Below are 15,018 nucleotides of genomic sequence, written 5' to 3'. Positions count from 1 at the left end.
GGATAAAATTCTCCCAGACCTTCAATTCTTCAGTTTATGGCTTTAATTCATTTTGACACATTCTCCCCTGGGGAACATATAACAATTATCAGTCATTTATACTTTCATAATAAAAAATAATAGCTGCCTTTCACTATGCTAGGGGATTTATGTCATTGTAACTCTTTAATCTTCTCAACTGTGCTCTGAACTAAGTATTGTGGAGGTAGCACTGTGTGATTATCCATGTTGTCCAGAGAAGACAGGCTTGGGAAGGTTGAAAGGCAGCAATGTATACTAGTTGGATACAGTATATGAAACTGAGCCAGACTGTCTGGGTTCAAATACTAGCTCTCTCTCTTACTAAATGTGTGACCCTGAGCAAATTACATGCCCCATCGAAGCCTCAATTTCCTCATCTACAAAATAGGCATGATGAAAATAAAAGCATTTCCCTCATAAGGTTACCGTAAGTATTAGGTGAGTTAACATGTGCAGAGTGCTTCGAACAGTGCCTGGTCCACCTGTTGGGATGAGCACTGGGTGTTGTATAGAAAACAATTTGACAATAAATTTCATTTAAAAGAATAGCAAATTTTTCCTTGGATGTATCACTTACATTTGATTAAGCATAATAAACATAAATTTTTATGAAAGGAAAAAAAAAAGAACAGTGCCTGGTCATTGGTAAACATTCCTGCATGCAGAAACAGAGCTAGCAAGTGATACAACCCTTATCTCTGACAGGACCAGATTTTTGATAAGGGAATGAGAGAGAAAGAGCTGAAGACATAACACATCTGAGAAAAAAGTTTGGGGCTGAGAAGAACACAGTATAGGAAGGCTGGGAACACTGGAGACCAATCCATCCAATAACCTTGCTAATAAACCCCTCACTATCAACCATTTTAGGGCTCACAGACATGGTGTAACTGGGCATAAGCTTTAGCCATAACAGGTGACTTTGTGCTTTATGTGCATGCAAATTCTGGTAAAAAGTTCTGTAAAGAAGTGCAAGCTCAGGGGTAAAGAAGCAGAACTCCCATGGGCATGAATATTCTGGGGATGAAAATGTGCTGCAGGACAAAAGCATGTAGAACATTTCTCTTTAGAAAGGTCAATGTAGGGGCGCCTGGGTGGCTCAGTCGGTTAAGCGGCCAACTTCGGCTCAGGTCATGATCTCACGGTCCGTGGGTTTGAGCCCCGCGTCGGGCTCTGTGCTGACGGCTCAGAGCCTGGAGCCTGTTTCAGATTCTGTGTGTCCCTCTTTCTCTGACCCTCCCCTGTTCACGCTCTCTCTCTGTCTCAAAAATAAATAAATGTTAAAAAAAAAAAAAAAAGAAAGGTCAATGTATTAGAAGTGGCTCATCAGAATAGCTTGAGTCTCAGCTCAGGACAACGGTGTGCTGTTTGGATAGTTCTGTAAGTGTGCCCTAGGTCTCTGGACATGTTCTGCTCCCCCAATATGTCAACATCCTGGGCCTTTTGTATACATCATCCATGCCTTTACAGGCCTCTCTGCTCACCCTGCACTCGAAATGTTCCCTCTGTTCCATGCCAGGTTTGCTGGTGGATGAACACTTACATTTTTAATCACAGACTCATATGTATTTAGGTCTAGGGAAGTTAATAGACTTTCCTGGAGAAATTAGAGTTTATGTGACCAGAGGAAATGTTTAACAGAAGCCAAAGTTGACTCATTTGAAGAAAACGCCTCAGTGGTACATTGTTACTGTGTCATTATTATAGGAAAGATGGTAATTACTGTCAGAGAGCTTACTCAGAACTCTCTTCCTGTGGAGAATTTCGAAAAGATTCAGTGGAGGGTATGTATTAAGCACACCAGGAAATAAACATTTTCCACTCTAGTCTTGCCCTCTATTAAGAAAAAAAAAGAAAAGAAAAATTTTAAAATCAGAAATGCTACTCAAGTTCTAGTTAATTTGAGGTTAATATCTAGAAAATATACAAATTACTAACAATAAAAAATCTAATATGTTTTTAGTAAAATCAGATTCTTTTGAAAGATGTCCATGTTACAGAAATAATCCATTTATTGTTACCAATGTGCTAGGGACAAGGAGAAGTGAGGCATGCTCCTCAAAGACATGATAAATGTCTTTAAAAAGGACATAAATTAATACATTTATTAATTAAAATAGGAAAACCACAGACCCTAGCATTTTTAATGCTAGTATAATATTCTCTGACGATCTCAAATAACTAAAAGGCCATGAAGATAGTTGCATATTACTTTCATGTTGTCACCTAATTTGCAGAAGTTTGCAAGTACCTATATACCCATCATGTCTATTCTCCTGTAATAATTATCAGGGAAGGTGACCTAATAGATGTTCTGAAATTGAATGATCAGAATAGCATTAAGGATGAAACACAAAAGCTCTTAGGAAAACTCACCAAGCTCCGCAATATTTTTGCCAAGTAGAAACCTTTTCTATAATTTTACTACGAAGGTAAAATGTAAAGTAAATGACAACTTACCCTGTTATCACACAATTTTATAAAAACAAAATACACAAAAAATACAGCCAATTGTTTCATTTGTTGTTCTTCAAAAATAATGGTGCGTGGCTGCCAGTATAAATGTAAATGTTCTTATGGGTAACAGAAAATAAGCTTATTTTAGTTTCATTTTTTTCAATTATATCTTAATCAAAACTTTCTTAATGAATGGATTTTGAACCTCATTTTAAGTAAATTCTCTTGAAATGCCCCGTCCCGGGAGCAATTATGTTTTGCCTGGCAGATACTCCTCCTTTGTGTCTGCCCTTGAAACTAGGGCACTTGCCCCAAATAACGTCCTGTCTAGGACTTGGCTCTTCTCCATTTTCTGGGCATAAATGCTTACTGTAACTGCCCTTAGATCTGTGTCTATGGTAGATTCACATATAATTCTCATCATTCCACCCATTTTAGGCTTTCATTATACGCTGCCCTCTCCAAGAGCATGACAATAAAATTACAAGATATTTGAGGGAAAGAACTAGCCAGTATCTCATGCTGTTTTGCAATCTCTGACCCCATCCTACTACCTGTACTTAGAGTAGTGCTGGCCAAGTGCCAGGCAGCATGTAAGGACTTTCTCTCTTTGATCCTCCAGCTATTTGACAGTATTCTGAAAGTATTGTCACTTCTATTCCTCTGGCTCATCTACCCTCATTGATCTTCAGTTTCGACTGCTTAAGACAAATTGTAGAGAGATGAGAAGCTATTACTAGAGCGAGAGAGACAGAGAAAGCTTCTAGAAAACTGCCATATGAACAATTTACAGTTTCGGGAGCAATTCTCTTCTTAAAGGGTTATAATTTGAGGTCTGTGGGCCTCCTTGGAGTCTATGGGTGAGCTTCACAGATCTATACACCCCCTGAACTTTTAGGCAAAGTTTTGTGTGATATGCATTTTTCTGTGAAGATTGTTCATAGTTTATACGGGTTTGAAGAGTTCAGGACACAATGGAAATTTAAGCTCTAGTTCTCTAAAGAAATCTTTAGGAAGTGGCATGAGGTAATAATGTTTGATCCCAGAGTCTTACCTTTTCCACAAAGTACAGAATGCCCTCGTGGCCACGCTGGCCAGGGGGCTTCCAACTTAGCACCACATAGCTCCGGGTGGCCTCTGTGACAGAGAGGTCTGTGGGGGGCCCAGGAACAATACCCTCTGAAAAACAATGAGGAAAAGTGAAAAGCACACACTCTGGGAAGCCCAGCATGCTCCAAGAGGCACAGATGCTTCTCTCCTACTGGGGGAAGAGTTCATTACTTCTCCACAGTATAAAGAAGTACCCCAACTCTGAAATCCTTCCTAAAACATTCATTCATTCACTCAAAGCCACAATTTTACTTTCTTTGCTTGACAGTTCTGATTTTCTTTCTGGTCCTTAAAAACAGTAGTAACGACATAAGTTTTACTTTCTGTACATCTTATATCAGCTTTTTATAGAATATCTTTTCAGGGCACGCTGACAGCACAGAGCCTGGAACCTGCTTTGAGTTCTATGTCTCCCTCTCTCTCTACCCCTCCCCTACTCACGCTCTGTCTCTTTCTCTCTCAAAAATGAATAAACATTAAGAAAATATATAGAATATCTTTTCAAGGATGTTTGGAAAGCAAACAAACTTGGAATATGAGATAGTATATTCTCTAGGGCAGAAAGTTGTCTTGTTTTCTGCCCAGAATAGAAAAGATAATGTCCTTCAGAGAAAGGTTGGGTAGATCTGTCAGCAGCCCCCTTAGAAGACTGGGGTGTCCTAAGTACAAGGTTTCTCAGATGTGACACAAATGTACTGTGTGTGCACACCCATCTGTGCTCCTCCATACCACCCTGTGGGACTTGGTGTGGGGAGGGGGAGACAGTGCAGGGAAGAATAATGGGAACGTGAAGCTCATGTGGTCTACCACGCTGTGAATTATAGAGTCCTTTGTTTCTGATCTAGGACTCTCTTGTCTTCTGCCAGCATCTATGAAACTGTGGTAGAAAATGTATTAGTTTGTAAGTCGGGTAAAATTTTAGAGCCTCCACAGTTCCTGACATCAGAGTAACCCTTCCATGTCAAATAACTAAAATACCATGCAAAATACATGAAACATCTGTTTATAGACATTGGATATTAGCTGTCTTAGGACAATGATGACTGATAGAAGAGAAACAAATTAAAGTGAGCTCTACTATTGTCCTAGTTTATTGTCCAGAGAGAAGTTCAAGACAGCAGCTCAGGAAGAGGAACCACGTAGAGCCTGGCAGTCTCCCCAGCTGGAGGAAAAAAAGCTGGAATTCCAGGAAGGGCAAGGTATCTATCTACAGATAGAGTCAGAAGGATGAATACTGGAGGAAAGGGCTACACTGAGAGAGAGGCTTCAGAGATCTGCAGAGGGTCTGTCTGGAGTGTTCACCTGAGTACTGATCAGAACATGAATATGAGGAAACCACTTGAGGCTGGAGAAAACCCACACAAAAGAATTGGAGAGAACAATCCTCAAAGCTCTCATGGGGCCTGGGAGAGTCCATATTCCCACCAGTCAGAGTGTAAATCTAATTCCCAAGCATCCGGTAGAGTACTGCTCAGAAGGGTATTTCCTCTGTAGTATGGCCAAATTATCCCTAGACTAAAGGCTGTTCTGATTTCACCTAACAAAACAACCCTTGAAAGATCAAATCGTTTCCCCAGAACAAAGCTCAAGAGCATTTATAAAAAACCAAAAATATCCAGCACCACACAATGTAAGTTCAAAATGTCTGGCATCTCATGAAAAATTATTAAGTATGCAAAGAATCATGAAAATATAGCCCCTTCTGAGGAGAAAAATCAATCAATGAAAACAAAATAAAAAATGTCACAGATGATAGAATTAACAGGCAAGGATATAAAAACAGTTATTATAAATATATTCATTATGTTCCAGAGCATAAAGATTCAACCTGTTAATTAAAGACATGGAAAATGTAAAAATAATACAAATTGTTCTACAGCTTCTACAGACTTCTACAGACTTCTACAGCTGTAAATTACAAAACCTAAAATGAAAACAAAACAAAACAAAACCCACACACTGACTGGAATTCACAGCAAGTTAGACACTGAAGAAAAGGATGGTAAAATTATGGCACAGTAGTAGAAAATGTCTAAAATGGAACACAGAAATCAAAAAAGACTGAAAGGAAAAATGGATATCGCATCAGCAAGCTGTGGTTTCAAGTGACATGTAATTGGATTTCCTAAAGTAGAGAAGAGAGAAAGGGATACAGAAAAAAGATGTTTAAAGAAAGACTTGTGAGGGGTGCCTGAGTGGCTCAGTCGGTTGAGTGTCCGACTTCGGCTCAGGTCATGATCTTGCAATTCATGAGTTCGAACCCCACATCGGGCTCTGTGATGACAGCTCAGAGCCTGGAGCCTGCTTCAGATTCTGTGTCCCTCTCTCTGGCCCCTCCCCACTTACACTCTCTCTCTCCCTCTCTCTCTCTCTCTCTCTCAAAAATAAAAATAAACATTTTTTAAAAATTTAAAGAAGAAATACTGGTGAAAAAATTTTCCAAATCTCATGAAACCAATCTCATGAATCCAATTCCAATCTCATGAATCCAAGAAACTTGTACACCCCAAGCACAAGACACATGAAGGAAACAACACAGATGCATATCATAATCAAATTTGTAAATCCAGTGATAAAAAGAATCTATTAAAATCAGGCAGAGAGGAAAATATCTGAGGGACAAAGTAAGAATAACAATAGTCATTCTTATAGTGTAGGTCTGAGCTATAATGGACCATCCTTTCTAAAGTACTGAAAGGAAGGGTGCCTGGGTGGCTCAGTTGGTTAAGCGTTTGACTTTGGCTCAGGTCATGATCTCTCAGTTCGTGAATTTGAGCCCCACATCAGGTTCTGTGCTGACAGCTTGGAACCTGGAACCTACTTCAGATTCTGTGTCTCCCTCTCTCTCTGGCCCTTCCCCTCTTTTTTTTTTTTTTTTTTTTTAAATTTTTTTTTTTTCAACGTTTTTTATTTATTTTTGGGACAGAGAGAGACAAAGCATGAACGGGGGAGGGGCAGAGAGAGAGGGAGACACAGAATCGGAAACAGGCTCCAGGCTCTGAGCCATCAGCCCAGAGCCTGACGCGGGGCTCGAACTCACGGACCGCGAGATCGTGACCTGGCTGAAGTCGGACGCTTAACCGACTGCGCCACCCAGGCGCCCCATCTGGCCCTTCCCCTCTTGAGCTCTGTCTCTCTCTCTCAAAAATAAATAAACATTAAAAAAAAATTTTTTTTTAAGTACTGAAAGGAAAACTGTCAACCTAGAATTCTATAACCAATGAACATATATTTCAAAAATGAAGATGAAACAGAGACTGTTTTGGACATACAAAAAAAAAAATAAAATAATTCATAACCAGCAGGCCTGCACTATAAGAAATAGTAAAGGAAATGCCTGAGATTCAAAGAGATCTACACAGGGGCACCTGGGTGGCTGAGTAGGTTAAGCGCTGACTTCGGCTCAGGTCATGATCTCATGGTTTGTGAGTTCAAGTCCCGCACTGGGCTTTGTGAAGACAGCTCAGAGCCTGGAGCCTGCTTCAGATTCTGTGTCTCCCTCTTCCTGCCCTCCCTCACTAGCACTCTGTCTGTCTCTCTTTCACTCAAAAATAAATAAACCTTAGGGGCGCCTGGGTGGCTCAGTCGGTTGAGCATCCGACTTCAGCTCAGGTCATGATCTCACGGTCCGTGAGTTCGAGCCCCGCGTCAGGCTCTGTGCTGATGGCTCAGAGCCCGGAGCCTGTTTCAGATTCTGTGTCTCCCTCTCTCTCTGCCCCTCCCCTGTTCATGCTCTGTCTCTGTCTGTCTCAAATATAAACACTAAAAAAATAATAATAAAAAAAAAATAAATAAATAAATAAATAAACCTTACAAAAACAAAGAGATCTACCCAAAGAAATGAAGAACAGGAATGGTAAAAATGTGAGTGAATATTTGAAAATTTGTTCTTACTTTTAAATTTCTTTGAAAGATAAGTGACTATTTGAACCAAAATAACAGCAATGTATTGTGCAATTTATAATATATACACAAATAAAATCCATGCAATAACAGCATCAAGGCTTGAAGGGGGAAATGGAATAATACTGTTTTAAGTTCTTACACTATACATGAAGTAATATAATATTACTTGAAGAAAGGTTGTGATAAGATGTATATTATAAATTCTGAACTAGTATAATACAAAATAAAGAATTATAGCTAATAAGATAACACAGCTAAAATGGAATAATAAAAAATACTAAATCCAAAAGAAAGTAGAAAAAGAGGAGAAAGGAAACAAACACATGGAACAGATAGAAAATAAATAGCAAGACGGTAGATTTAAATCCAGCCACATCAATAATCACACAAAATGTAAATTGTTCACTCTAGTAAAAAGGCAAAGATTACCCAAGTGGATAAAAAGTCAAGACTCAGTTATATGCTGCCTAAAAAAATACAATTTAAATATAGGTCAAAAGTAAAAGGATGAAAATCATATGCCATGCTAGCACTGATAAAAAAAACAACAACCCTGGAATGATTACATTAATATCAGACAAGGTAGATTCCTAAGCAAAAAACACAACCATGAATAAAAAGTATCACTTTATAATAATACAGTGGTCAATTCATTAGAAGATAAATTACTTATGCATGTAATAACAAAACCTCAAACTATATGAAGCAAAACCTGGTAGAGCTGCAAGAAGAAATACATAAATCTATTTTTCAGTCAGAGATTTCATCACTGCTCTATCAATTTAATAGACCAAGTAGATAGAAAATCATTAAGGATATAAAAGACTCAGTTGAAATATCCATAAGTTTTTTAATATAAATTAATAAGCTGATTTTAAAATTTACATGGAAATGCAAAGACAGAATAGCAAAAACAACTTTGGGGAAAAAAATCAGAGGACTAATACTACCTAATTTCAAAACTCTGAAGCTATTTATTCGTTTGGTTTTTTGTTTTAAACTATGAAGCTTTTTAAAACAACAACAACCTGAAGCTTATAAAAGCTACAGTAATCAAGATAGTGTGATTGGTGTAGAGAAAATAAAATTGACCAATAGAGAGTCCAGAAATATGCAACCAATTGATTTTGACAATGGTGCCAAGGCAATTCAATGGGAAAAGGATTATCTTTTGAACAGATTGCTGAAATAATTGGATAGCCATATGCAAAATGATAAAGATAATAAGAACAACTTGGGTTCTTACTTCATAAAATATAGAAAAAAATGATTTGAAATGGAGCATAGATTAAAATCTAAGAGCTAATGTTGTAACATTTCTAGAAAACAAAACAGGAAAAATATCTGAGTAAACTTGATTTGGCAAAGATTCAAGCATCATGATGCAAAAATGGCAATATATACATAAAAAGATGCCCAACATTGGGGCTCCTGGGTGGCTCAGTCGGTTGAGCGTCTGACTTTGGCTCAGGTCATGTCTCACAGCCTGTGGGTTCGAGCCCTGCATCAGGCTCTATGCTGACCGCTTGCTCAGAGCCTGGAGCCTGCTTCAAATTCTGTGTCTCCTTCTCTCTGTGCCCCTCCCCTGCTCACGCTTTGTCTCACTCTGTTTCTCAAAAAGAAATAAATGTAAAAAAAAAAAAAAAAAGATGCCCAACATTATTAGGAAAATGTAAATTAAAACCACTATGCACCCACTATAAAATACCACTACTGGTGATAACGTGGACAACTGGAACTCGCATACTGCTGATGGGAATGCAAGGTGGTATAACCATCTTGGAAACAGTTGGCAGTTTCTTTAAAAATTAAACACACCTACCATATGACCTATCCATTCAACTCCTAGGTATTCATCCAAGAAAAATGAAAGCATATGTCCCTACAAACACTTAACAAGGATATTCATAGAAATTTTTGACAGTAAATGGATGAAAAAATTGAAATGAACTGATATATACATCAACATGAATAAATCTTAAAGCAATTATGCTCAGTGAGGAAAATAAGATAAAAATGAGTATGATTCATTCATCTAAAAGTTTGGACAATGCAAACTATAGTGACAGAAAGCAGATCAGTGATGGCCTGGAGATTGGGAAGAGGTATGAGAAAGAAATTACAAAGGGGCCTGAGAAAATTTTAGGGGTGATGCATACGTTTATTATTTTGATCATGGTGACAGTTTCACAGGAATATACACATGTAGAATTTATCAAATTGTACATTTTACAGATATCAATTTACTATATGTCAACTGTACCTCAATAAGCCTTTTTTTTAAAACAGTGAATCTCTGAAAATATAAGTTCTTTTATGGTATCCAAATATTTCAGAATGTCCTCTCTAAACATCTTAAATAATATGCACTGTACCCTTCACAATAAAGGATAAACCACATGGCAAAATGTGGGCAATAATATCTGGGGAAAACAGAGTTTTACCTGAAGGTTCTTCTTCAGTGACAATGATCTGTCCAGTCCAGGGTGCTGAAGGGCGACCTAAACATAGATAAATGTAAAAATCACGAAATTCTTAAATGCAGTTTCAACTGTATTCACAAACTGGCCATATTAGTCAGAATTGAGTTTGTTACTTGTTTGCTTAGGTATTTTCATAATGAATCTTACTGAGCACATATACGGTGTTACGTCTTCAAGGGACTCACAATCTGCTAGAGCACAGAACCTGCCTAGTTGGAGTCAATATTTCTGGAAATGTACTTTCGCAAGCAAGGTAAATAACCTGTGTTTGTTTACTATTCAATATAGATCTCTGGAAACATGTAGGTTCCCTCATGTCTTCTTAAGAGATAGCATGTATTTGGGGGAAACGTTTCTGGAACAATTGTAAGCCCAGTAGTTATTTATCTGCAATAATGAAGCTCAAAGAGGAGAGGGGGGCTAATCCTGCAGTACAATGAAATGAAAGTGAATGAAGTGAATCCTGCAGTACAGTTCAATGAAAGCGATTTCTTTCCATTGTATTTTGACAAGTGTTATTTATGAAGGAAACCAGCTTAGATCTGGAGTAAGAAAAATGGGTGAGATGGGCAGGAAAAGAGTAAAATGCATTTAAATCCATTTCATTCATTCATTCATTCATTCATTCATTCATTGAAGAGGAAATTCACTTCTGTGTTCCCACAAATATCAGAGAGAATGGTTCGACTCCTGCTTTATCACCAGACTTTTCACCATAGTTTGTACAGAAACAGAAAGGTAATACATAAGATAACCTATTTTCAATTCAAACGAATCTTACTCTCATTAGAATTTATTTAAAAAATAGAGTAAATGAAAGAATGAGATGGAATTAGGAAAGAGGGAGGGAAGTCAGATAGTAAGTGAAAAGTAATTAGAGGGCAATCAAGGAGCCTGATTAGAAAAAGTCTCCAGACTTTTTCTGGAGCTTAGCTTTTTGTGACGCCATATATCTACCTAAGGCAAAAACAAAACAAACAAACAAACAAACAAACAAACACTGCAAATAGGACATAGAATAGCAGTCCTCAACTGGGGTGATTTTGCCCCTCAGGGACATTTGGTAATGTCTGGGGACAATTTTGATGGTCACAATGGGGAAGGGAGGTCGTTATTGGCATCTAGTGGGTAGATGTCAGGGATGCTTCTCAACATCCTACAATGAACAGGACAGCCCCCATAACAAAGAATTATCTGGCCTAGACTGTCTATAGGGCCAACGTTGAAAAATCTGTTATAGACTGAAGTGTTAATATCCAATGATTTATTTTTGTTTTTTAAAATGTTTATTTATTTTTGAGAGAGAGAGAGAGAGAGCATGAGCAGGGGAGAGGCAGAGACAGAGGGAGACACAGAATCCGATGCAAGCTCCAGGCTCTGAGCTGTCAGCACAGAGCGCGACGTGGGCTCAAACTCATGGACCGTGAGATCATGACCTGAGCCAAGGTCAGATGCTCAACCGACTGAGCCACCCAGGTGCCCCTCGAACAGTTTTTTAAAATATCATTTTGTGGTTTCTATTATTGAGGATGCATATGGGTTCCCATGAAACAAATGCAGAGCGGAATTCATATACCATGGTTTTGACATTGAGACTTGGAGTTTAAATATATGAAAAGATTATTTTTGATGGTCTGATATGGAAACTCAAGTATAGATCAGATATGTTGTAAATGTGTTTTTCCTTTGATATAAAGGAACTCACGGTGTGGAGATATTAATGCTCTAGGGGGCAAATTCTAGGTTAAGAAGCATCCCTGGCATCTACCCACTAGATGCCAATAACGACCTCCCTTCCCCATTGTGACCATCAAAAGATGTGACCATCTTATAATTTTAAGAATTAAAGGAAAAACATATTTGGAGTGTGCTAATAAAATGAATAAAAATGCTTCCCGGGCTCTTGATTATCATATTTCATTTCAAACAGAATGACCAGAACTCAATTTAATAAGGAGAATTTTCTGAATCAAAATAAGAAATAAAGCTCTTAACTCTTAAATATAGAGAACAGAGGGTTGCTGGAGGGATTGTGCGTGTGTGGGGGGGGGGGGATGGGTTAAATGGGTAAGGGGCATTAAGGAATCTACTCCTGAAATCATTGTTGCACTATATGATAACTAACTTGGATGTAAATTTAAAAATAAATAAGTTATTTTTTAAAAAATAAAAAAATAAAGCTCTTAGTGAATGGATGAGTCAAGAAAACAAATTGTTTTTGTTTTTGTTTTTTTCCTCTAGGATTTTCTAACCCATAAAGGATTTCCTATTCTCTTCTCCCTCTAGTGGAAGGGGGAGGAATGACCTCGCAATGAGCTGTACTACAGTTATAAATATATTTTAAAAAAGTTCAAGAAGATCCTGAAAATTGAAAAATGCTTACTTTTCAGTCTAGCTTTCTCAGCTGGATCCAGAGCAGCCACGGGCTCAGAAACTCTAGATGGTAGACCTATTCCAGTTTTATTCACAGCTCGAACTCGGAATATGTAAGAACGACCTTCTATCAACCCAGTGACTGGAAAACGAGCAAACTTCACAGGTGTGTCATTGCATTGAGACCAGCTATCTGTGCCCACCTCACACCTATGGGAAAAAGAGTGATCAATAAGAATTAAAAGAAGTCTGACTAAATTAATAGCTCCAAAGCTGCAAACCCACCCAATTGCTTCAGATCTCCCTATAAAATACCCAGCTCGGGTGTGGTTCAGTAGTTATTTAACTGCATGCACTCAGTTCCACTTAATTGCAATGTGTCTTCTTTAATAAGAAAGAAGCCTCAGGTCCTTCCTAAACACATATACTTCCTTTAAATTCCCTGAAAACTAGCAGCTGAGGGCCTTGTATGCTAGGCAGAGGAACTTTGGGGAGAAAAAACAGAAGCAGCAGGCAGGTATGTACACTCTCGACATTGGAGAGACTAAGAGGGAGGATCCCCCAGACATCTCCCTGGCTGACGTCTTTAATTCCACTGTTGGTGACTTCTTTCTTTGTCTTCTTTACACATTTTCTTTTAAAAATAAAAATTTTGTTTGAGGAAGTTAACACCTTAAATGTACCTGTTTATACTGTAGTTTGGAAAGAGCTCACTTTTTTTTTCTTAGGTAATCTCCACACCCAATGTGGGGCTCAAACTCATGAGCCTGAGATCAAGAGTTGCCTGCTCTACCGAGGAGCCAGGCACCCTTGGAAAAAGCCTACTCAATGATCATTATATGCTGTGTAGGTAGAAGGGTGAAGAGAGTATTATAATATACTTGTTTCTTAACAGATGAGATTGATGAGATGCAGGGAAATTCCCAGGCCCACTGGCAGGGAAAGATTAAGTGCTTAGAACCTCTGATTTCTAACTGGGTGCTTTTATTGCAGTTGGTGTCTGGGGTGGAGTGGTTCATATCATGCTATTGGCCTGATAGACGGGGCTAGGGGCTCAGCATGTGATTAAATTATACAGCACTAGGATTAAGTAACTCATCAGCTTTTATGAGAACACAGAACTTTTAGTTTATGTCACTTCCCCAATATGGTCTATGTCTAAAACATCTAATTCCCGGGGCGCCTGGGTGGCTCAGTCGGTTGAGTGTCCGACTTCAGCCAGGTCATGACTTCACGGTCTGTGAGTTCGAGCCCCACGTCGGGCTCTGTGCTGACAGCTCAGAGCCTGGAGCCTGTTTCAGATTCTGTGTCTCCCTCTCTCTCTGCCCTTCCCCTGCTCATGCTCTGTCTCTCTCTGTCTCAAAAATAAATAAAAACATTAAAACATCTAATTCCCAAATAATTCTGATGGGGGAGGGAGTTCTAATGGCAGTGCAAAGTTGGTCAGGGTGGGAAGTTTCTCTTCACTTCCTCAGCCTCACCCTTCCAGTTTTTGATATAGACAATAGACATTTTCCTCACCCTTATGTAAAGTGCTGTCAAATATGGCTTAAATCCCTGCCTTTCACCCTTAAATCTTGCCTTTGCAGAAATTCCCGAGCTGCTATGGGTAGGGTTTGGGAGGGAGCCAAGAGGCCTAGGACAATTCTTCAAACTGCCTCTGTCTCCAGAGATTCTGTCTCTCTCCCTATGCAGATGCTGTCATGGTGACCCAGTGATAGTAGAGTGTGTTTCCCAACCCTCATGTGGGCAGAAAGAAAGGTGGGAAGTAGCTGCTCTGGAGATGCCTACAGCATGTTGGAGCAGAAAGGACATCAACATATGGCCAGGCTGATATTTGAATTCTAGTGTGACTTTAGGCAACTTAGTGTTTTCTCATGAGTATGTGGCTTTGGGCCAGCTACTGTTTCCTACTTGTAATAAGAGTGTCTACCTTTCAAATGGTGGTTATGGGTTAATGGTTAATATATGTGATGTGTTTAGAACAGTGCCATGGATGTAACCAATTTTAATAAATACAAGCCACAATATGGTGATTTTCATGATGACAAAGCAAAATGTGCTACTAATTGTTGCTGGTCTTTCACTGATGAAGTTTGCAAATCCCTTGAAAATCTGCCAAAGACAATAAGGCAGTCTGTAAAAATGAAAAAGAATCTACCTAAAACTTGACAGTTCATCATCACTAAATGACAAAACAATGTGGAAGAATTTAGAATGGGTTAAATAGTGTATTATTTATTATAAATATTTCTCTGCATGGTATTGAGCCCAATAGGCATATATATATATATATATATTATACTGAATTTTTAATGTTTATTTATTCTTGAGAGAGAGACAGAACATGAGTGCGGGAGGGGCAAAGAGAAAGGGAGACACAGAATCTAAAGCAGGCTCCAGGCTCTGAGCTGTCAGCACAGAGCTCGATGCAGGGCTTGAACCCATGAACTGCAAGATGATGACCTGAGCCAAAGTCAGCTGCTCAACCAACTGAGCCACCCAGGTGCCCCAATAAGCATATATTTACTTATTACTATAAATATTAGGTTTAATACACCTTAGTACAAACCTATTGTACCACAGTGGCACAGATTATCTGTCCCTAGTGGTTTCTACAATTAGATTCTATTACTGAAAATTGGAAAGAAAATTGGAACAACTATTT

At 38.6% G+C, this 15,018-nt stretch overlaps 1 protein-coding gene across 3 annotated transcripts in view; it reads right to left on the bottom strand.

The window, feature by feature from the left end:
• The window catches only part of MYOM1 (myomesin 1), a 154,168-nt gene that overhangs the window by 67,835 nt on the left and 71,315 nt on the right, over positions 1-15,018 (bottom strand). For all 3 annotated transcript variants that reach the window (XM_053902473.1, XM_053902474.1, XM_053902472.1), the window contains 3 exons: positions 12,361-12,560; positions 9,939-9,995; positions 3,533-3,657 (listed from right to left, as the gene is read on the bottom strand). In XM_053902473.1, the coding sequence (XP_053758448.1) occupies positions 3,533-3,657; positions 9,939-9,995; positions 12,361-12,560 (382 nt within the window). The remainder of the gene's footprint in view (positions 1-3,532; positions 3,658-9,938; positions 9,996-12,360; positions 12,561-15,018) is intronic.

Source organism: Panthera pardus, unplaced genomic scaffold (assembly GCF_024362965.1).
Source record: "Panthera pardus isolate Hobbes unplaced genomic scaffold, ASM2436296v1 HiC_scaffold_15, whole genome shotgun sequence".
Taxonomy (NCBI): domain Eukaryota; kingdom Metazoa; phylum Chordata; class Mammalia; order Carnivora; family Felidae; genus Panthera; species Panthera pardus.
Note: the sequence above shows the minus strand (reverse complement) of the source record. Positions and strands in the feature narration are given on the sequence as shown.